Source organism: Neofelis nebulosa, chromosome 10, assembly GCF_028018385.1.
Source record: "Neofelis nebulosa isolate mNeoNeb1 chromosome 10, mNeoNeb1.pri, whole genome shotgun sequence".
In the NCBI taxonomy this organism is placed as follows: domain Eukaryota; kingdom Metazoa; phylum Chordata; class Mammalia; order Carnivora; family Felidae; genus Neofelis; species Neofelis nebulosa.
Genome location: NC_080791.1, coordinates 16,949,394 through 16,971,236, shown reverse-complemented (window position 1 = coordinate 16,971,236; position 21,843 = coordinate 16,949,394). Strand labels below are relative to the sequence as shown.

Below are 21,843 nucleotides of genomic sequence, written 5' to 3'. Positions count from 1 at the left end.
CAGCCCTGCCATTTCAGCGAGTAACCAGCTCCCAGAAACACCCCTCCACACCAGGCGCATGAGAAGCCCTTGAGGACCAGCCACACCTTGTTTGCAACGCCTCGGAGAATTGCAAAATCCAGTCTGTTCTCTGTCCTGTTGTGCAGCGATAGCGTCCCAAAGGTTCCACTGCTGCCAACCTGCAGCCCCCTCCCTCCTGGGGCCCCTGGGAACACACGGAGGTGAACACCCCCACCCAGCAGCGTCCCCCTGAGGCCCCTGAGCCTGTTGCTTTCTGCACCTGCAGCCCGCTGGGGGCTGGCTACGGAGCAGAGACTCCCAGGCCGGCCACGCCCGAAGGAACCTGCAGGAAGCCTGAACTGACTAGCTCCTACATTTAAATGAGGAAACTGAGGCCCACACGGAGCAAGTCGCACGCTTCACTGGCCCATGGCAGCACTGGGATTAGAACCCAGGACTCCTGACTCCCCGCCCAGGCGCCTTTCAGGAACTAGGTGTTAGTGCTTGGGCTATGACATCAAAACAAAATGAATTTGTCACATCAGGGACCCTCAGAGCCAAAAACAGGCTGAGGACCTGACGGAGGCCAGACGGTGCAATGCCCCTGCGGGATAGGACATTCGCCGATGTGGCCGGACCGCAGGGCGCGGGTCTGGGGGCGAGTCACTGCCCCCACCCCCTCCAGGACCCCTGGCAAAGCTCTCGGGGGGCGGCCCACCCCCACGGGGGACAGAGTCCCGTCCCGTGTCTCCACATCATGGACTGGTAGTAGCTGGGCACCTCTGGTCTGGCCACTCAGCCCTCTCTGCAGAGTTGGTCTTTTTCGATGTCTTCAACAAGCCTGTAAGAGCAGAGGTGCCAGGGAAGAGCAGGGGTGCTGGGGGTGGCCACTCTGGGTTTGGTCTTGAGGTCTCCTCATTCTGGAAGCCTTGTGGGGGAGGGGCAAGCCAGGGGGCAGACCTGGGTTTTCATCCTGACTCCACCACTCCACCACTGACTGACCGTGCCTGAGTGCCTGAGTGCCCGAGTGCCGCCGAGCCTCCTCTTCCTCAGCTGTCTCCTAGCGCTTGCTCCGGAAGGTCACGCTAAGCAGCTCCTGAGCCAGGCAAGCCAGTGCCCAGTGAGTCCGCCCAGTGTCTCTCAAAAGGCCCTACCCCAGGCTCCTGCCACGTTCCCTCGCACGTTTGTGGGTAATGAGGAAGCAGGGCGAGCTGGCGGAATGGGGCCCTCCCAGCCATCCTGTGACTACTCTAGCCAGGCCCGGAGGGCGGGCAGCTCGGACGGGGGCCTCTGCTCTCCAGGACTCAGCTGGGTGTGGCTGGCTTGGGGTGGAAGGGAGGAGCTGGCAGAGTTGGCATCTGCTGGCCGGACGGGTGAAGGAGTCCCAGAATTCCCATAAGGACACTCAGAACGCTCTTAGACTCCCAGAACTGGGGCAGGAGGTTGGAGGAAGGCCCTCCACCCACGTCAAACGTCTAGAACCTCTAGTCCTTCTTTCTTCTGCATCCTCAGGGCCCGAGGTGTGAATACGGGTCTGTGCTGGCACCCACTCAGGAGGCCAGCTGGCAGAGACACAGGGGCACTGCCACTAACCCTCTGCAGGAACATACTGGGGCGCCCTGCAGAGCATTTCTGGGTCCCCCCCTTGCCATAGGACCCCAGGACCAGGCCAGGCACGATAGGCCAGAGTAAGGATGCTGATCTGGGGGGGGGAAAGCAATTGTGCTGAGACTTGGTGTGGAGCTCTGAGGCTGCTCATTCTTCTGCAGGAGGACACAGGCATGTGGGGGTAGCCTTGGCCTTTGGGGTGCTGGAAACGGTCTGCTCCAGTCTTCAGGAAGGATCTCAGCTTATGGGCTCTGTCCATGACCTCAAAGTAGCTGCATACCAGCTGCCACGTCCTGATCAATTACTCTGTGTCGCACCCACCATGCATATACGTTATTTCATTGACTGCTTATAGTCATTTTTTTAAATATTAAGTCTATTTTACAGATGAGGAAATAGGCTCACTGAGGCTCATTACCAGTGCTTGGAAGAGCCCAGCCCAGGTCTGTCTGCCGCATACGTCCCCTCCCTACTCTTCCTCTTCTCTCCTTAAGAGGAGGGCCTGCTTGATCTCTAGCCCTGGTACCGGGTTCAAGAGGCCCAAGAACACCACAGGACAGAGTCTGCTTCCATTGCAACAAAAGCAATTGAAGACAGACATCAGGAAGAACTTCTCCATCAGTGAAGGGTGTAGAACATTTTAGCAGTTTCCCCAGTAGGAAAGGGTAGGATCTCCTACTATGAAGACCTTAAAAGAAGGGGGAAAGATTTATTTAGTCACCTGGGTGAAGGTTTTTAGGGTAAAACCTTGCCAGGGACGGAGAGTAGTCTATGACAGCCCCTCTCTCTAACCTCTGCTTGGGCAGTTCAGAGGCTCAGGCCCCCAGCTCTGGCTGGGCATGCCTCTGCTGCTACCGCCTGGCCCGGGGGGTCAAGCACAGTGTCGCCTTTCCAAGGACACGCTTTCTTGCCCAAGTCCATTTGGTAGCCCTTGCCAGCTGGTGGTGCCTGGGGCAGCATGTTGGGCAGGGTAGGGCAGGGCCTGGGCAGGTGTGGTCCCCAGCTACCTGTCCAGGCACTCGTCGACTCCACCGTGAGAGCGCAGCTACTCCAAAACCCCAGTCTTACTCCCTTTCCCTTCCCTGCTTCCAGAACGGGCTGGGAGGAAACCCAGACCGGGCGGGTCTTCAACCTCTGATGCCCACCCTGTCCTCCGGGGAAACTCACCCTGTTCTCTTAAGCAAGTCCGCAGAGGACCTGTGAATGTCAGCCAGTTTGGGCTCTGAGTTAGGCACTGCATGCCTAGAAAGCTGGAATCTGCTTAGGAGAGGCTGTAACTGAGCAGACAGAAAAACAGAGGGCGTTCTCATTCCGAAAGGAAGTACAGTGCACAGAAGCCAGAAGGCTGCAGCTCAAGTCTGGACGGACCACTTTCTGGCTTTGCGACTTGGCAAATCTCTCCACCACTGGGCCTCAGTTTTCTCCTCTGTAAAGTGGGAATATCAATACTTGCTCCAAAGGATGGAAGTGAAATACTATGAGACCCTAAGCAGGAAACACTTCCCAATGCCTGGTACATAAGAGGTGTTCAGTCAACATCGGTGGAAATAATATAACTTGCTGCTAGAATTCTGAGAGGCAGAAAGCACAAATTTTGCCCACCAGTATTTCTTTTTAGGGATGAGGGAACCTACAAGGAGGGGGAGCTGAGCCTTGTAAAAACTTGGGGACGCACTCAGTTGGTCTCATCACTTTGAAGGCCAACGGCGACTGCGGCCATTCTGAGAGGGCCAGAGCTAGATAGAGCAAAGATGGAGAGACACAGCAAGGCAGGTTGTGTAGAACAAAATGCAGATTTTTAATTGCTTGAGTCCACATCTCATAAAAGAAAAAAAAAAAAAAAAAAAAGGCACAAGCCTGGCCATTCCCGCCCCCCCACCGCCCCCTTTCTCTGCCTTGAGTCAAGAACCAGTTCCCACCAGTCTTTCTTGAGTTCAAAGTGTCTCCCCGCCCTAATCCCGCCCCCACCTCCCACATCCACTGTGGGCGCTGGCCTTCCAGGGCCCCCCCCCCCCCCCGCTGCCCACTGCGCACCCAGAGTCGGCAGGCCTGGTGGGAGGCAGGGAGGGAGATAGGAGAGTAGGCAGCCCCCCACCTCTGCCTGCCAGAGGTTGATTGTAGCTCATTGTCCTGATTCTTCCCCAGACAATGCTTCCCACCTTGCCCCTCTCTGCAGCCAGCAGCCCTGCCTTCCGGACCTGTCTGAGCCTGCGACCGACCGGGGAGGCAGGGGCCTTGGGCCAAAGACCCGCTGAGCCAACACTCTTCATTTCCCCCACCCACCCCCACCAAGCCCACCCTTTCCCTACCTCCTGCCAGCCTTGGTCCCCGTGTCCCCTGAGGTGGGACAGACCACCCAGTCCCCTGCCTGCCCCTCCCTGTCCTTCCCCCTCACTTTCTCAGCCCCCCAACCCCTTAACTCACTCCCTCACTTCCCAGTCAAGCTGTTCCCTGGGACGTGTCAGGACAGGGTGCCTGAATTCTGGTCCTACAGGCTCCCGCTCTGCCCGCCCTCAGTGGGGGTGGGACATGTGGGGAGGATTTGCTTTGACCTGCTTCTTTAGGCTTCCCTCCCTCCTCCACCCCCTCCGCAAGGGAGCAGGCTGGGGTGAACTCCAGAGCACCTCCTGATTGCACCCAGCCAGGACCCAGCCTGGGGCTGCTGAGGCCTAGTGGGGGGGGGGGGGCAAGTGGGGGGCACCCATCTCACCTTCACTCAGGCCAACCTGCCTTCCAAAGACTGCTACCCAGAAGCCCTCACTGGGACAGGGGCAATTCCTCCTGCCTTCCTCATCCCTCTGGGACCAGAAAAGTAAAAGAAGGGGCAAGAGACTCAGATTCTGTCCTTGGCTTTTCAGTTAATTGACTGCATAGCCTCAGTAAGTCACCTCACTTGGACATCTGTGAAATGGGTGGCCCCCCCTTCCTTGAATCATTCCAGAAGCTAGGATCATCAGGGTAAAGGGGGCTCGAAGAGCAGAGCGATGGGATTTGGCCTTGGCAGACCAGACTGGAGAGCAGAGGAAGGGGGCCTCCCACCTCCCACTGGGGGAGAAGGAGTTGGATGCTTCTCCCACACGTGGGCCTCTCAGCCCTTCTCTTACAGAGAAGCCTTCCTTTTCACAAATAATCATGGCATTCTCCAGGGAGTCTGCTCCTCCTTTGATCATGAGCTTCCTAAGAAGTCTTGATTAAAGAATCCCAAGGACTGGAGAAGTCGACCGAGCCCCACGTCCCCCGAGTGTGCTCTCTGAGATTTGACTAGCCTGGCTCAGGTCGTTGAACAAACACAGGTGGAGGCCCCATCCCGAGCAGGGATGCTGGGGCTTCAGAGATGACCCGTCTCTGGCAAAGCCCAGCACTGTGCCCCCAAGAGCTGCTGTGTGGGAACCTGGGCACAGAGCTGGTGGCAGTGTGGGTGCAAGTTTTCTATGGCGGCCAATGTGGAGGGCGGGGACGTGGGAAGGACAGCAGAGAAGCTGGGAGCACAGGCAGAGACAGACTGTGAAGGCTGATCAGTAGCTCCGATCCATCTCAGACGTCCCCCCAGGGCAGCGGAGAGCTAGGACCTGTGCGACAAGGTCAGGTCTGTATTCAGACCCATTTAACAGTGTGGCTGTGGTTGGACCCTTCGCCAGCCTGAGTCTCAAGTTTCCTGGCAGTAACAGGAAGACCTCTCTTGGAGGATTTTCGTGAGGATGAGAGGAGGTTCAGTGCCTCACAATACCACCTAGATAGTGAGTGCTCATTAAAGGTTGGCTCCTTTCAGTGCTATTAGTGCCTGGATTCCAGATAGGAAAAGGTGGGGGCCTGACCTCCCAGCCAAGCCGTAGTAAGGATCGGGAGGTCAAGGACTGTGTTCTGGAAACTCAGAGCACGGGGTCCACGGGATGCAAAGAGGTGACTGATGTAGTGGGGCCCTGGGAGGGTGAGGTGCCCACTTGGCTGCTGGACAGCTTGGATTCAGGGCCCCCGACATACAGGCGTCCTCCAGGCCGTGGGGCACGTGGGCTCACCCTACAGTGGGGGCCGGGTAGCCACCCCCCAGGCATCCGGTCCTCTCCCACCCGCTTCTCGTCTCCCATTCCAACCCCAGTCCCCTCCCTCCCCAGCAAGGTGCCAAACCTACAGGCCACCATGAAGTTCAAGGGGCAGATGTCTTCTCTATCTGTCCCTCCTCCGCAACCCTTCGGGATCAGGCTCGTGGGTCCGAGCCAAGCAGGAAAGATACAGGAGATACCTCAAGAGACGCCCCACCCGGTTCTGTCCCTAAGGAACAGAGAGGGGGAAAGATGCACATCTAGAAGTGGTGTAGAGGCAGTGGCCTTCCAGGGCCTTCCACGACCCGCCCACCACTACTCCTTTCTACACGTGGCTGCCTCCGGGCTTGACGAGCTCTTTGCTTCCCTACTGACCCAGAGGCAGGGCCTTTGTCACTGCAACCAGACACAACCACAGTATGTTTCCATGGGCTGGTGTCGGGCTGATAGCTGTTCCCCAGGCACGCTCACGTCCATTATCACATTATTGAACCTTCGGAGGCTAAAGTCACACGTTCCCACCCCTGTTCTTCCAGGGCCCAGCTCCGCCAGCTCCTCCTGCCTCCATCCCCACCAACCCCTTGGCGATCTCGGTTGCGTTGCTTTTCTCTGCACCTCTGTTTCCTCATCCACGAACGGGGGAGCTCTTGGGCTAGGTGGTCCCCACCACCAGCCGAAGGATTCTCCGCCTGGCCTCTCCCGTCACCCCCAGTCTCTCCCGGGGGTCTCATTCCACATCCCTCTGTCCCTTTGACTTTCCTGTCTATTTACACACAGAATTCACCCACGACATTTCAGTTTTCCAATAGAATCATTAATTACCCCAGTAATTAAACCCAATTAGCATTGTAGGGGCCTTTCGGAGCAAGGAGCCATTAGCCAGGGTGAAAACGCACAGGCGCGAGAAAGAAAACCCACCCTTTCCCAGCATTAAAAATGAAAGCAGGAGACAGCACAGCAAAGCAGAGGGCCCCAATTAAAGCTGGGGCCTCGCTCATTAAGCTAATTTGACATGCTATCCCGGCAGCCTCTGGTGGGAAGCCCGCCAGTGGAGCTGGCTGGGAGCTCTCTGTACGCGCTCTGCGCTCACCTTGGGCACCGAGTGGACCCCACAGTACCCCCTCCAGGCCTCCAGTCCCCTGCTCAGGGAGGGGGGTGAAGAATCTCCGCCGATTTTTCCTGAGCACCTGCTGACCACTTCCTGGGCTTCAGGGTAGTTAACTACCCAGAGTAGGTGGGCAACGCATGCCAGGGAGGAGGAGCAGGGATGAAAAATGAGAAGAGTAGCAGAACCCCACATTTCTGGGGTTTGGGGAAAGGACAGAAGTTGGCAGTCGCTCTCCTCTTTGACCCTGGGGCTGAGGGGACTCCTCTCGTGGGCTGGCCATGAAGACCAAGTGAGATTATATATGTAAACGCCTGACACATCATCAGCGGTGGCCATCATTCGAATTTCCAGAGCTTCGGCATCCACACCTGGTCGTCCCAAGCCCCAAGGCCCCAGAGGCAATGAGGGAGGATGTGACCCTTCCATCTCCCAGGTGGAGAATCCCAGGAACAGAAGGAGGAAGACCCATAGCCAGAGATTGGCAGAGTTTAGACTAGGGGTCAAGTTTTGTAACTCCCGAGCCGGAAGGGAAAGGGAACAAGGGGAGAATGATGGTTTTATGTGTTTCAGGCTTCCAGTAACATCTCATTGGCTAGGAAGGCCCCGGTCCCAGCCAGCCCTGTGGTCCTGACGGGTGGGAATAGAGGGGGTGCCGTCTGCCCTCCCAACAAAGAACCCCATCACCTTGGCTCCCAATCGGCAAGGGTCCCGTGCATCAAGTCCCACCCTTTCCCGTGATTCTGGGGCTTGCGGGTGTGTGCGGGCCACTCGTCTCCCCAGAAAGGGAAGAAAGGAAGGCCAAGGGCAGCCCGTGTCGTGGTGAAGAGCGTAGCCTCTCCCTGAACCGAGCCTCGTGGAGACCGCGTGTGTGGAATCGGCTTCGTAGACAGTGTGACCTTAGGCAGGTTACTTGACCTCTCTGTTTCCTCATCTCTGAAATGGAGACAATAAGGCTACCCAGCTCCGGAGTGGTGATGAGGATTAAGTGAGTTAATAGAAGTAAACACTCAGGCCCGGGCCTGGCACAGATAGGTTATACAGATGTGTTAACTGTGGTTGCCATCCATTGGCAAGGGCCTGGCAGGGAACATCATCCTTCTGTACTTTCTCTCCTGGGGAGGGACGGGAGCATGTGAGACCCCTGGCTTGTGCTGCCAAGCACCCAGTCTTGGGGCAGCTGAAGGTGGCAGGCAGCACCCTTCTCAGACAAGGCAGAATGTGAACCCCCTCCCCCCCCCAACACACACACCTCTGCCACCAGCCGCCCCTGGGCTTCCGGGGACCATTCTGAGCAGTGTGGTGGGCATGGAAAAGAGGGCATGAGAATGGGCAGGAGGGGGAAGGAGGGGAGCGAGGGGAAGCGGGTGGCCAGGAGGCTGGGCTGCACCCCTCCAGCTGGGCGCCATGCCCCACTGCCTACGTGCTCACTCTTTCTGCAAGGCAGGACAGGAAACAGGTCTTGGCATGCCGGGCCCCTACCCAGTGACTCCTGAAACCCCAACAAGTCTGAGCTGGAAGCGGGACTGGGCGCGGCTCCTGATAGATTTATGTTGGGCAAAGGGATGGCGGGGGGGGGAGAGTATGGGCGAGACAACCCCCCTCCGTTAACTCTGACACTCCCAGTGACAGGGGTGCTGAGGGGAATGGCTGGGTCTTGGGGTTTTCACCTCCTGCCTCATGGGTCCCCTCATCCCCTATAGCCCTGCCCCGTGGGGCAGCAAGAGGACAGGCCGTGGCAACGGTAGGGACCCGCTCCCCTCAGCATTTTGCCAAGAAGAGGGTGATGATTTCAATGCTGAGGAAGGAGGCAAGGTGACAGCCTGAGGCCGGCAGCCCAGGGAGGCCAGGCAGGCGGTGTCCCCGGAGGCCCCAGGACCAAGGAAGTCCTTTTATACAGATGCCCTCCCTCCTTCCTCAGCCAAACAAGGTGGCCTTGCTTTGGGCCTATTTTGTGGGTGAGAAGGCTGGGCTTCGGGGAGGCGTTGGGTCCTACCGCTAGAGTAAGAGCTGAGGCTGAAATGCTCAGGACAAACTAGAAAGTGCGTGCCCACCCGCCACCCCTTTCAGCCTCCTGGGCGCTGGGGAAGGGACAGCCCAGGGCAGGCTTTTCTCCAGGGACTGCCCATGTCTACATGGCCCAGCTGCAGGTGGCATGGGAAGCCCAGTGCCCCCCTCCCGTCAAGCAGACCCACCCAGGGGAGGCCTTCAACCTCAGCCAGCCTCTCCCTTCATTGTGACGTCAGGACCCTTTGAAGACCCCACTTCCTCTGGCTACGCCAAAAGGGAAGACTGTCAGATGGGAAAAGAAAACAAAACTGTGAGCCAGACTTCCTTCCTCCTGGGGTGCCCCCAAGCTGAGGCTGAGTCCAGACCAGGGGTGAATTGAGATTAGGGTTGAAATGGCGGCCACACGTCGCGTTCCACTTCTTCCTGTGGTTGAAACCAGTAAGAGCTTACCACCAGGGGTAGGGTGATACGATAACCCAGGTCTCAGGGTCTGGTTTGGTGTTGACTTTGGGATTGGGCCGGGGCTGGTGTTGGGGTTTACGTTGCGGCTGGGGAGGCTGCTTCTCAGGGCTAGCGGCGGGGTGGGTACAGTGTCATCAGAGAGGTTGGAAGGGCTCGAGGGATTCAGCACCTGTGGCTTATATTTGGAAGAGAAATGTTCATTTTCACTTGAGCCTCAGACTGGGGAGAGAACCGGAATTAGAGGCGGTGTCTGAGCCAGAGCAGTAGGGAGGTTGTGAATGTGACAGAAGGGCCATTAAAAGACACTCCCTTCCCTTTTCCCTAAGTTCCGCTCACCCGTGTTGGGATCCAGTCAGCCCCAGGCCCCACTGCGGTGCTACCCAGACGTAGCCTGGATTTCTGAGACAGCTCCACTGTCCAGACCAGTGAGTCCTGCCCAGAAATGAAACAGGTTCAGGACCTGTAGCAGGCACCTTCTTAGGGCTGCCTCAGAAGCAGGTGAGGAGGTTGTCTTGGGCCCGAATGGCATCACCACCATGCGGTGGCTACGGGCATCTTCACGGAGGTCCCGCGTTTCAGCACGAGGGACCGCTGAGACCAAGGCCTTGCTGTGGGCTTGGGCTCATTTCCCCACCAGCTGCTGTGCCCCGGCCCGTACCCAGAAGTCTGGAAGGCCCCTGCCAGCCCAGCCCTAGGAGGAGCCCCCAGGGGCAGGAGGCAGAGCTGGCGGCCCACATGGAGGAACCTGGCACGGGACGGAGGTGCTGGGAGCTACAAATGCCAGCCCAGGGTGGGACGGGCACAAGGGCTGATGCTGGAGGGTCCGAATGCCCGTGGTGGCGGGGGCGGGGGGCGGGGGGGAGGATGTGCACATGCGCGTGCATGCCTCCCGAGGCCAAGAAGCTGAACAACCTGTAGTCAGGCCGCCTGCATTAAAAGGAAAGACAGAAGAGAGCCAGGGTGAGAAGAGCAAACGGCAAAACTTAATGACTTTAATATGAAAGAATTTGCCACTAATTAAGCACAAACACTCCACTAATGCAGGGAACACATGTTGTGGATTTCACTTAAGCAGGAACCAAATGAGGTGCAAACCTTCCGAAATGATAGCGGTTTACCAGCCGGAGGAAGACGCTGCCTGACCTCGTTTCTGCTCTCAGAAACACACGCCCCGGTCTCCGCAGCCTCCCCGCCTCCCTACCCACGGCTTCCAGCCACACTTCCACTGTCTGCGTCTCTCCTGATCTGTCCTCTGAGAACGTGCCATTCTGTAACCCGTGTTCTGACAGCACGGGGCAGTCAGCTCCGAGGCTCCCCGGGGCCTCCAGTCCTCTCCACCTGTCTTCCCCAAACACACACCTCACACTCCTCCTCCTACAGAGCTGACGGCAGGCTCTCCACACCGGAAGGCCTGCACCCCTGCTCTGATCCACCTCTGGGCCCTCTGTCCCAGGACGCAGGATACTTCCCCTCCAGAGAGCCCACCCGCCCCTACCCTCCTGCCCTGGCTGGCGTGGGTCTGCCCTGCACATCCCTCACTCACGCCAGCACCCCTGCCCGAGCTCCATGCCCTCTCCTCTAGGACAGTCCTTTTGCCCCGTAGGGAACATTTGGCACCTTCTGGAGATACTTTCGGTTGTCACAACGGAGGAAGGGTAGGCAGAGGCCAGCGGTGGCACCAAACACAGGTCAGCCCTGCAACAAAGAATCATCAGGCCCCAAACGTCAACAGTGCGGAGGTCGAGGACCTCTGCTCGGGGGCAGTGGCCTCGCCATAGCAAGGACTTGCGCAAGATCTCCCGGCGGTTAGCAGAACCAGAATGGAAGCCAGCCTACCTGATTTCTGGGCAGCTTCTTCCCCTGAGACTGTAATAACAATAATAGGGCCCTTTATGCAGCATAACTACGTGCCGAGCGCCGCACTGACGGCGTGTATGAACTATCTCACTTAATCGTCACGTCAACCCTAGGCAACGGCACTAATTATTCCCACTTCTTGCATGAGAAAACTGAGGCACAGAGAGGTTGACGCTTGCTCAGTCACCCAGCCAGTGAGATGCATGTACAAGCCCGGGCCCATCTGAACTCTAGCTCGGTGCTCATGGATGACTGACTTTCTACGCCCCCGCCACTGTCCTCTTAACCCCTTCCCTGTCAGTCTCCCACCCAACCCTTCCCTCTCAGAATGTACCCGCACAGAGGCAGGTACATTCTCGGTCCCCTCTCGGCACCGGCCGAGCCCCCAGCCTCGGGTGCAGACAGCTGACTGGAGCCGGATGGCGCGTGGGCAGGGCTGGGCACCGGGGTGGTCAGACAGGTCCCTCCCGGCAAGAGGCACATCTAGAGATTTCCACTTCCAAACAGGTGGTGAACATCGGCACAGAACCCACAGGACTGAGACAATGCATGTGTTGATACTGAGATTTTAAGAGGTTCTTCTGGGGAGGCCCAGGGAATTCTCCCTCTGTTTGCAGGCAGCCCCCAGCCTCTCCCACCCCCACACGAGCCTTCTGAAGAGGCTGCTGCCTACGCTCCCCAAAATATGGCATTAAAGACGCACCCTTGCTGAGGGGAGCCCTGGCTGCCGTGGGCGTCTGTTGTGAGACGTGTCGTCTGCGCAGGTGGGGTGGACGCGGTTGGCGTGGGCTGCGGAGATGGCACCCGTGGAAACCCCAGACTTAGAGCCAGGCCTTCGAGGCCTCAAAAGGCCAGGCCAGGAGAAACCCAGGCCGTGTGTTGGGAAGGGAATGGCACCGGAGGGGCGGGGGGGTGCGGGGGGCGGGTGGTGTAGGCCTCGCAGGGCGAAGACCTTGGGAGCAGGGCCTCCGGCTGCAGCTTGCTTGGGTGAGAAGAATATTTTTCACCTCTGGTCTAGAGTGAGGAAGGAAGTGGGGCTGGGTGCTAGGAAGTGGGACAGAGGAGAGAGGGAAGGAACCAAGAAGTGACAACTGGGAAGCCAGCAGAGGATGCGATGCCGTGGGGAGGCAAGAGGTCAGGCAGACCTCTACCTTTTGGGGTGCAGCTTCCCGGCTCCAGTCAGGGAGAAGATTCCGGCCCTGACCTGCTGGCCCTCGGTGCAGACGGGAGGCCTCACCTCCCAGCTCTTTCCTCCTGCCCTACCTGCCGAGCCTGGTCTGGAGCCCCATCTGGCTTGCAGCCTTCACCAGCTGCTCGGGGCCCCCTTACCCTATTGTATGCCAGGCACTGGCTGAAGCCCCAGCTTTTGCCCTCAGCCGGGGAGATGCTGTGATGGATGTGTGTGCAGGTACTGGGCCCTCGGGCTGCTGGACTACCCCACTCGGGGGCAGGGGGTGTGCCCCAGGAAGCCACCTCCTCAAAATCAAGGCTCAGCTCATTGAGTACGGATGAAGAGGACTGAGGCAGGGAAATGGGGTATGTGCTTTCAGCAGAGGGAGTAACAGGGCAGGGAATGGATGGTATTGTTCCATATGGCAGGAGAGAGAGAGGAGGGAGAGGAGGTGGCTGCAGGCTCTGACGCCCAAGATGAGGTCCAGAGCCCAAAAGGGCTTTGGACTTGATCCTGGGGGCTGCAGGAAACCATGGAAGGATTTTAAACAGAAAAGGATTCCAGATTTAGAAAGTGGCCAGCGGGGTCACCTGGGTGGCTCAGTTGGTTAAGCATCCAGCTCTTTCTTGGTTTCTGCTCAGGTCATGATCTCACGGTTGGTGGCTTCAAGCCCCGCCTCGGGCTCCGTGCTGGCAACACAGAGCCCGCTTGGGATTCTCTCACTCTCTCTCTCTCTCTCTCTCTCTCTCTGCCCCTCCCCTGCCCAAGCTGTCTCTCGCAAAAATAAATAAAAACATTAAAATAAAAAAAGTGGCCAACGGGTTAGGGGAAGGCCTGGAGGCAGTTACGTAGGCTTGGCGTCATGCTACAGTGGCCGGGTAAGCGGTGACTGTGGCCTGCACCGGGGCAAGTCTTGGGAAGAAGGAGGGGACAAGGCAGGAGGAGCGAGATGGTGGGTGCTAAGGGGCAAAGGGAAGGGTTTGGGATTTGCTTAGCTGGGCTGCAGTCGTGGCCCAGGAGTGTTGAGGAAATAAGGAAGTGAGACTCTGCTGGAGGTGGGGGGCAGGGAAGGGGCTGCACTGGCGGGAGGGGGCTCAGGGGGAGTCTGGATTGGGGCCAGTGGGGATAGAGAACAAAGATGAATTCCCGCTGTGCTCGCGCGGACGCGGAAGAACCCTGTGCGTGTAGCCTGGATTTGCCTGGCATCCCAGTCGATCTGGGAGGCCTTCCTGGAGGAGCTGGGCAGTATACAGAGGTGGAACAGCCACTTGGTAGAAACAGTCCAGAGTCTGGTCCAGGGAAGGTGCAGAGGTAGGGCAGAGAGAGGGCCAGACAGGTTATGTCCAAAGTATAGTCTTCCGGGGTCATGGGGTCCCAACACTCTCATTTTAAAGAAAGGGACACTGAGGCCAGGGAGGGGAACTGGCCTACCTACCTAAGGCCATCTAGAAAACCGTAACCAAGTAGTGGGGACCAGAGACTTCTCTCCTGATCTCTGATATGTACCCTTCCTCCCCACCGCCTGGCCAGAGGGAGTGTGACAGGTAAAGGGTGAGTGGTACAGAGGGGACCAAAAGGTGGAACCAGAAGGCTAGATATGGAAAGGGGCAGAGCCAAGAGGTGCTGCTCGGGACTGGCCTTGCCCTGGGCCTTGGGGAGGGGGTAGCCAATGTGAAACTGGCCTGTCGGAGAGATCCAGATGTCCCTGGCCACTTGCTCCTCGGTGGGAAAAGACGAAACGCAGTTCCCTGATTCATCCCTGTCCCCCAACCTGTCCTGCTAGGTTTCAGAGAGACGGGACTTGCCAGAGCAGCCCCCAGCGCCGTCACCACAACCCCGGGGCTTCCCGGCTTTCATGCTGCTGGGGATTGGGCTGGCCCAGTCCGTCTGGAAGATCCTGGGCTCCTTCTCCTGCTTTTCCCAGGCTGCCGCGCCCCCTCCTCTCCCACGCACTGCACTCACCCGCCTAAGGCTCCGGCGCCAGCCCCACAGCCCATCATTAACCAACTCTGTGTCGGGGAGTCGGGGGTTGGGGTGGGGGGGGGCATCAGCCAAGAAGAAGAAAACATCGGCAATTTCTGTGACCCCAAATGAAGGGGCGGAGGCGCCTGGGTTTGGACAGTAGCAATTAGCCCTGACTGTGGGATCATGGGATGTTATCACCTCTCCCGGCAAGGTGGATGCAGCGGGGACTCAAGGCCCCAGGACACCTGGAGCCATCCCAGCAGGCATTGCTCCCAGACAGGGTCCCCCAGGGCCCACACCCACCAGGCAGAGCACCTGCGTGCAGGAGGCAGGGGCACTGAGCCCCAGCGAGGGATGGCTAGGGGTGTGGGGACAAGGACCGGGTCAGTTGATGCTTCTGTGCCCTCTGACCTGGGGACACCCTGGACCCCGTCCCGGGCATGGCGGGGGAGTCCGAGGGTAGAGGTGCAGCCTGGGCCCTAGGGGGCTCCTGAATAATGAGGAGACATAGATACGGGACAGGACAAGTTCAGAGGACCTCAGTGAGAAGCCTCTTCGTGTGGGTCCTTGGGGGCAGAGCGATTGGGTCTGGGCAACACTGACTGGCCAAACCTTGCCCAGAGGAGGGGGCCCTAGAAAGGGGATTCCCTCCTGATCACACCATCTCCTTGCCAGCCTCTCCCCCGGGTGGATCAGCCTTGGCATCCGAAAGTGAGGAGCTGGCCAGCCTGGGAGTTGACATTTGGGGAAGTAGCTGCACTGGGAGGAGGGGCCCTGTAGCCTTCAGGTCGCTGTGCTGACTCAGCAGGGTTTCGGCTGGAGGCCCTCCCCTCCCCCCGCCCCCATAGGTGAGTCATCCCCACTTACCACTTAGCTGGTTTCTGACCGGATGGTCCTCTTCCTTTCTGCCAGTTCTGGGGTGGTGGGAGGGAGGGGGATCCCTGGGAAGCTCTAGAGATGGACCCCAAAGGATTCTGGTCTCAGAGAGGCCCCCGGTGAGGTCCCCAGGGCTCCTCCCCCAGGGTGTCCCCGGTTGCCTCCAGGCCAGGTCTGCCACTGCTGACCACCCAACTCAGGGTACCCCGGCGGGGATGGGGGACACAAAAAGAGGTGGTCTGTGCCAGAAATCCCAGAACCCCTCCCCCCTTGCCTGTGTCCGTCCCCCCCCCCCCCCCCCCGCCACTTTCACCCACATGGGCCCAGTCCCAGCCTGCCTGGCCAGGGAGAGAAGGGTCTGAAGTTTCAAAGGGCGGGAAGAGAAACTGCTTGAGGTGGGTACGGGGAGCAGAGTGACCCCCCCCATTCTGGGCCACACCCCGCTGCGTGGGAACCCATGGCCCCAGCCTCAGATTAGCTCCATGGCAGGCAGGGCAGGCGGGCAGGGCCCTGGGGAGCAGGTTTGTCGGCCACAACTGAGGAGCCTTTGTGTTTTGTTGCTGAGCTCGGGCTTTTGCACGTCTGTGACGTCTCGGGGGGCCGGCCCGACGCCTGCCTTGTTGGCTCAGCACTTCTGGGCAGCCACGAAGGCAGCCCGAACCGCCCAACCGGAGCTCCAATGGGGAAACTGAGGCACTGGCACACAGGCCCCAGGGGCCTGAGTCCCAGACCGTGGAGCCCATAGGGTGGTCAGGGAGAATACAGGCAGTGCTTGAGATCAAAAAGAAAAACATTCCTTGATATCCCTAGGATGCAAGAACCTCTCTACTGAGGGCAGAGGTTCCCATGGATCGCTCTACCTTTCACTCCCCACCTCTCTGGCTCCTCCCTCCTCTGTACATAGCCTCCTGGAGGTGCCCCCACCTGGCTTCCACTGCGCTTTACCCCTGGCCCCCAACACCCCCCCCCGCCAAGCCCAGTGCAGGGCAGCCCGCGGGCACTGTGGCTACGGTAATGTAACTGGTATTCCTGCCACTTATCAAAGGGAGCAAGAGAGGCTCTGAGCTTTATTCCAGGAGGGACACCGCCCAGAGGGAGGGAGGCCCTGGGGGGTTAGGTTGAGAACGGGAGTCCCTTATAAAAAGGCAGGGTGGGAAGTGCACTGGGTTGGATTTGCCCTTCCATGTCCCCAAGCCCCTCGTGGACTCTGGACTCCTCCTTTGTAAAACCATGGATCACGTGTTCCACTGAGGTCCAGTGTGGTACCATTTTAGTGGTCCTGGTTTCCACATCTGGGACAGCCCCTGCCTCTCATGTAAGAGGGGGCCTGTGAGGAAGGAGAGACGATGCCTTGTGTGGACCACCCTAACTGCCCGGGGAACCACAGAAAGTTAGCAGGGTAGTCTCCAGGCCCTAGACCCTGCCAGGGAGCCGCGGTGTGGCCAACAAAACCCGAGGTCTCGCCGGTGCCTTCCCTCTCACACAGGGAGTCGCGATCTGTTGGGAGCCGGGGGGCACACAACAAGAAACACGCTAGACGTGCACGCTAGGAAACAGAAAATAAAGGGATACAGATGACGACGAAGGTGGTGGTGAGGAGGAGGAGGATGATGGCAGCCAGCACTTACTGACCGTCCCGTTCTGTGCTAAGTGCCGCTCTCTAGCTTCCCGTGTGGTCATTTGATCCTTAGGACCACTGCATGGGATAGGTGCTGTTGTAATCCCCGTTTCACAGACGAGAAATCTCAGTGCAAACTGAGGCACAGAGCGGTTGAGTCGTTTGCCCAACGTTTCTCGGCTCGTAAGTGACAGAGGGAGTCTGCAAAGCTCTTCGCAAGCCCATGCAATACTGGGGGGGTGGGGGGTGGGCAGGGGCAGCCCCTCAGAGGGTGGGAGGAGCTCGGGCAGCGAGCTCAACTTCCAGGTCATCTGGGCCTGAGTGGTTGGTGCAGACACTTGGACCAGCCTGCCCTCCTGCTTCTGCCCCTCGGCCCCGGGCCTTCCAGATGAGGCCTATGGTTCTACCTCTTCCTGCACAGAGGAGGGCCCTCCTCCTGGGTTCCTGCCCTGATCCAGCCCTTTCTCTGCCTTTTCAGTGGGGATCCCCACTCTCCCGTTCATTGCCGCACCCAGACCCTGGAGGTCTGCCCCCCTTCTCTGAAAGTTTCCCAACCTGACCAGTCTAAAGAATGAGGGACATTCTCCCCAACCCTGCACCCTCGGTCCAAGACTGGCAGCCCCGGGGAATCTGGGTGGCTCAGCCGGTTGAGCGTCCGACTCTTGATTTCGGCTCAGGTCATGATCTGCCGGTTTGTGAGTTCGAGCCCCTAGTTAGACTCTGAGCTGACAGCGTGGAGATCCTCTCTGTCCCTCTCTGTCTGTCCCTCCCCCATTCGTGCTTGTGCTTACACACGCGTAAGCACTCTCTCTCTCTCTCTCTCTCTCATTAAAAAAAAAAAAAAGACAGGAAGCCCCAAGCCAGAAGCAAGAGCTTTGGGTCCCTTAGCCCGGAGTGGGGTGGAGGGCTAAGGGAGGGTCTTCAGACCTTGCCAGTGGCCCCAGCCCCTCCCACTTCCTCTGGGGTCAGGGAGTGGCCCCAAACCCTATGCTCCAAAAGCTCCCTCGTGCCCACTAGGCTGTGGATGGAGAGGTGAACACCAGAATAAGTCTGCCTGCACCTTAGAGGTCCTCTCCCACTCTGGCCTGCCCACTCTTCACTAGCGCAAAAGGGGCAAGGGCCAGGAGAACCCACTTTGTGTGCAGTGGGTGGACACCCCAGGCACTCTCCTTACTGCTCCCTGTGGGGTTGCTTCTGGGAGAGCCACACTGGAGAGGAGAAAGGGGCCTTAACCCCAAAACAGACATTAGGGTGGGGAAGGCCTCCTTGGCCTGGTGAGGCACCGATGCATGAGACGGGGCCGCTAGGGTGCCCGGGCCCCTGGCAGCGGCCGCCCCACCCCCACGCCCAGGCCACTATCAGCGATCTTCGCTCCTGGCATTCACAGCTCTGAAGGGTGAGGTCACTGCTGAAGACGCAGCAAATGAATGGCAGTGTGTGTGCGGGCCGCTGAAGCCTGCCTGTCCCCACACCTGCGGGGAGCGGGGGGTGGGGAGGCGGAGGGGGTCGCGGCAGGCTTGGTGGGCTATGTCCGGCTATAGGCACCCCCATGCCCTGGCACCAATCCCAAGATGGTTCCTGGTGCCCACACGCCAGCCAACCCCCCCCACCACACACACACACACACACACACACATACACACAACCTATGGCCCAAGCCCTCCCAACTGGCTTTTCCTGTTTCTGGCTTTGTGTGGTGAAAGTTCCCCAATTATACCCACATTATCTCAGCTGCTGGGCAACCTCCAGCAGGTTGGTGAGTGGAGGCGGGGGGGCGGGGGGGAGCACCCACTTATCCTCCTGGGAGGGCCTGGGGCTTAGCCGCCTGCCAGCTGGCCAGTCAGCAGGAGCACTGGGCTGTCTGGCCCGCTGACCTCACCATGGGACTCTATCTGGGGTGGGGCCTCAGCGAGGCTGGGCTGCGGTTCGGGGGATCAGACTCAGGCCCAGAAGGGACCACTAAGACTGGGGAGTCCAGCCCGCTCTCTCATAGAGGAGGAAGATAGGGCTCGGGAGGGGCAAGTGACCGGCCAAGGTCTCAGCTCAAAATAGGGCTGAGCAGAACCCAACCCTCCTGCCTCCCTGGTGGGTGCTTCCTCCTGTACTCCCACCAGCCCACGGTGCTCTCTGCCCAAGGACATGTCAGAACCCCACACACCGGCCAGGGGGACAACTGGAGGGGTAGGGGTGGGGGCACTCCCAGGTGGGCCTTGAAGGGCTGCATGGATGTGAATAGGCATAAAGAAGGAGGGAGCACTGGGGAAGCTTTCAGGGCATGACAAGGGGCCAAAGATCTATTTATTCAGCAAATTTTTGAGTATCTGCTGTATGGTACACACAGAGGACACTGCAGTGACCCCGGAGACACAGCCCGTGCCCTCCTTAAGAGAGGGGTGGGGGGAGGGGGACAGCCTTCACCTATCATGGGCTTCCAAGCCCTCAGAGGAGTGTGCCCTGCTCTTGTGCCTCCACCATGCAGAGGCTAAGGTGAGCCCCGAGTTTCCACTCCCTTGGGGAGCCACTGAGGCCATCCCCCCGCCTCTAGGTCAGTACAGGACCCGGCATTGATATTATCGATGGTGCTCAATACACTGAGTAAAGTAAGGATACGACAATATGAAGGGTACAGATGCGTGGCCAATAACAGAGCTCAAGAAAGAGCCTGGGCCAGAGAGACCCGCTGGAGGGTCTCTGCCCTGCGTTCAGGATCAGGGAAAAGCTCAAACAAGCCGTTCTAGCGAAACAAAGCAATCAGTAAGGAGACTGGGGGGAATTTATTCATTCATCCAACGCCACTGATCACTCCCTCCTTCTTGCAAATCTCTATTCCCATGGGTTCCATTGCAGTCTGCCTGGCCAGAGCTATCTACTGAGTACCTACTGTGTGCCAGATGCTGGGCTGGGCACTGGGGCTGGGGCGACTGGGAAAGACACAGACCCTGTGCTGGCGGAGAAGTCACAGGCATGAACAACCACATCCGGAGGCAGAAAAGATCTGTGACAGAGGTGGCTGGATTCACACGTGCAGGGAAGATCTGGGAAGCTTCCCAAAGGAGGTGGCCTGAGTGGGAGATCCACAGGGGAAGGAGGGGGGAGAGCCTTCTAGGGCTTTCTAGGGAACTGCACGAGCAAGAGTCTAGGAGTGATAGGAGGAGGGAAAGAGAGAGGAAGGGAACATGGAAACATGGCATGTTCTGAGGAGCGGCCCGGGCCCCGTGAGAGGGACGGAGCCAGCGCACCCCAGGGCACACAGGCACTCCACCTTGAGGGAGAAGACCGTGGCGGGGAGCATAATGGTGGCCACCGTGAGCCCGCATGGTCAGCGCCTCCTGCCTCCTGACGCTTTCTCGTTAGTCTCATTTGGTTCTCCCAGCAACCCCGTGAGGTAGAGGACTGGATTCTATGCCCCATTTGCCAGAAGGGAACTGAGGCCCAGGAAGGTGAGGCAGTTGATGGCTCCTAGGGAAAGCAGTGCATTCGACTCCCGCCCCTTATTAAAAATAAGGGTGTAGGTATGTATTTACTGCCCAATGGAGCACTATGGGTAATGCATCGCTAGACGAAAAGGCAGCTATGGAACAATACGTACAGTATCATCCTGCTTTCGTCTTAAAAAAAAGATGGTCATGCAGAGAAACCTGGAGATCGAGAAATTAATATAGCGGGAAAAAAATAAAAGAAGGGATTTCCTACAAGACGATCAGTGATCCTTCTGAGTGGTGGGAATCACGGTCTTTTTCAGCATCCTCCAGAGTGCTTTAGTAACAAGCAATTGTTTATTCTTATGATCAGAATCAAGAGTAACAAGGGGTAGAAAGAAAAGAGCAGCGCACAGGGAGTCGGGGGCGGGGCGGGCGGCTGTGCCCGTCACTGACCAGTCCCGCCGACTCCTTTGACCAGGCGCCCACGCCCAGGTGGTCCAGGTGAACGACTCTATGTACGGTTTCATCGGCACGGACGTGGTCCTGCACTGCAGCTTCGCCAACCCGCTGCCCGGCGTGAAGATCACCCAGGTCACGTGGCAGAAGGCCACCAACGGCTCCAAGCAGAATGTGGCCATCTACAACCCCGCCATGGGCGTCTCTGTGCTGGCTCCCTACCGTGAGCGCGTAGAATTCCTGCGGCCCTCTTTCACCGACGGCACCATCCGCCTCTCCCGCCTTGAGCTGGAGGACGAGGGCGTCTACATCTGCGAGTTCGCCACCTTCCCTGCTGGCAATCGAGAGAGCCAGCTCAACCTCACTGTAATGGGTAAGCTGGCCCCACCCCCCCCACCTCCCCCCACCCCCCCACCCCCCCGCTCGCGCAGAGGCCCGTGGCCTGGGGCTTGGCCACCCCCATCGTGTGCCTCGGTGGCCCCAGTCTTCTTGGTTGGCATGCCCCCAAAGCTTCTGGTCCCTTCCGGCCAGGCTGTCCCACAGCTCACTCGGGATTGGGTGCAGGGCCTTAGCTGTGCACAGAGCTGAGGGTCACGGTTCGGGTCGGAAGCCCCCACCACAGGGTACTTTGTGGGTGACCAGGAAGCAGGCAGAAGCTTCCGACACCACGGTAAGGAAAAGGGCCACGTGAGCCGCCAGCCTTGAGCACGCCAAGACTCCAGGAAGGCCTCCGCTTGACCAAAGGGGGTGCCAGGTAGGGCAGGAAGGACACAGGTTAGACGTGAAGCAGTCCCCATGAGAAGGGCCGGGAGGGGCTTTGGGCACAGCTCAGAGGCAGGGATGGCCAGGGTGACCTCCTGGGCCAGCACACTTTGGATGAAGCCGTAGCGCTAGCCCCACGGCTCCCTCTGCTTCCCCGCAGCCAAACCCACCAACTGGGTAGAGGGCACCCAGACGGTGCTTCGAGCCAAGAAGGGGCAGGATGACAAGGTCCTGGTGGCCACCTGCACTTCGGCCAACGGGAAGCCTCCCAGCGTGGTGTCCTGGGAAACGCGCCTGAAGGGCGAGGCGGAGTACCAAGAGATCCGGAACCCCAACGGCACGGTGACCGTCATTAGCCGCTACCGCCTGGTGCCCAGCCGGGAAGCCCACCAGCAGACCCTGGCCTGCATCGTCAACTACCACATGGACCGCTTCCGGGAAAGCCTCACCCTCAACGTGCAGTGTGAGCAGGGCGCGGCGCAGGCGGGTTT

At 58.9% G+C, this 21,843-nt stretch overlaps 1 protein-coding gene and 2 long non-coding RNA genes across 6 annotated transcripts in view; 2 read left to right on the top strand and 1 right to left on the bottom strand.

Moving 5' to 3' along the window:
• Nucleotides 1-21,843, bottom strand: part of LOC131486930 (uncharacterized) — a 292,256-nt gene that overhangs the window by 10,156 nt on the left and 260,257 nt on the right. The window lies entirely within an intron of this gene.
• The window catches only part of NECTIN1 (nectin cell adhesion molecule 1), a 93,676-nt gene that overhangs the window by 25,664 nt on the left and 46,169 nt on the right, over nt 1-21,843 (top strand). For all 4 annotated transcript variants that reach the window (XM_058687044.1, XM_058687042.1, XM_058687045.1 and 1 more), the window contains exons 2-3: nt 20,613-20,963; nt 21,513-21,815. In XM_058687044.1, the coding sequence (XP_058543027.1) occupies nt 20,613-20,963; nt 21,513-21,815 (654 nt within the window). The remainder of the gene's footprint in view (nt 1-20,612; nt 20,964-21,512; nt 21,816-21,843) is intronic.
• On the top strand, nt 8,949-11,811 carry LOC131486931 (uncharacterized). Its single transcript, XR_009249519.1, has 2 exons — nt 8,949-9,201; nt 10,301-11,811. It is a non-coding gene; the product is annotated as an uncharacterized LOC131486931 (long non-coding RNA).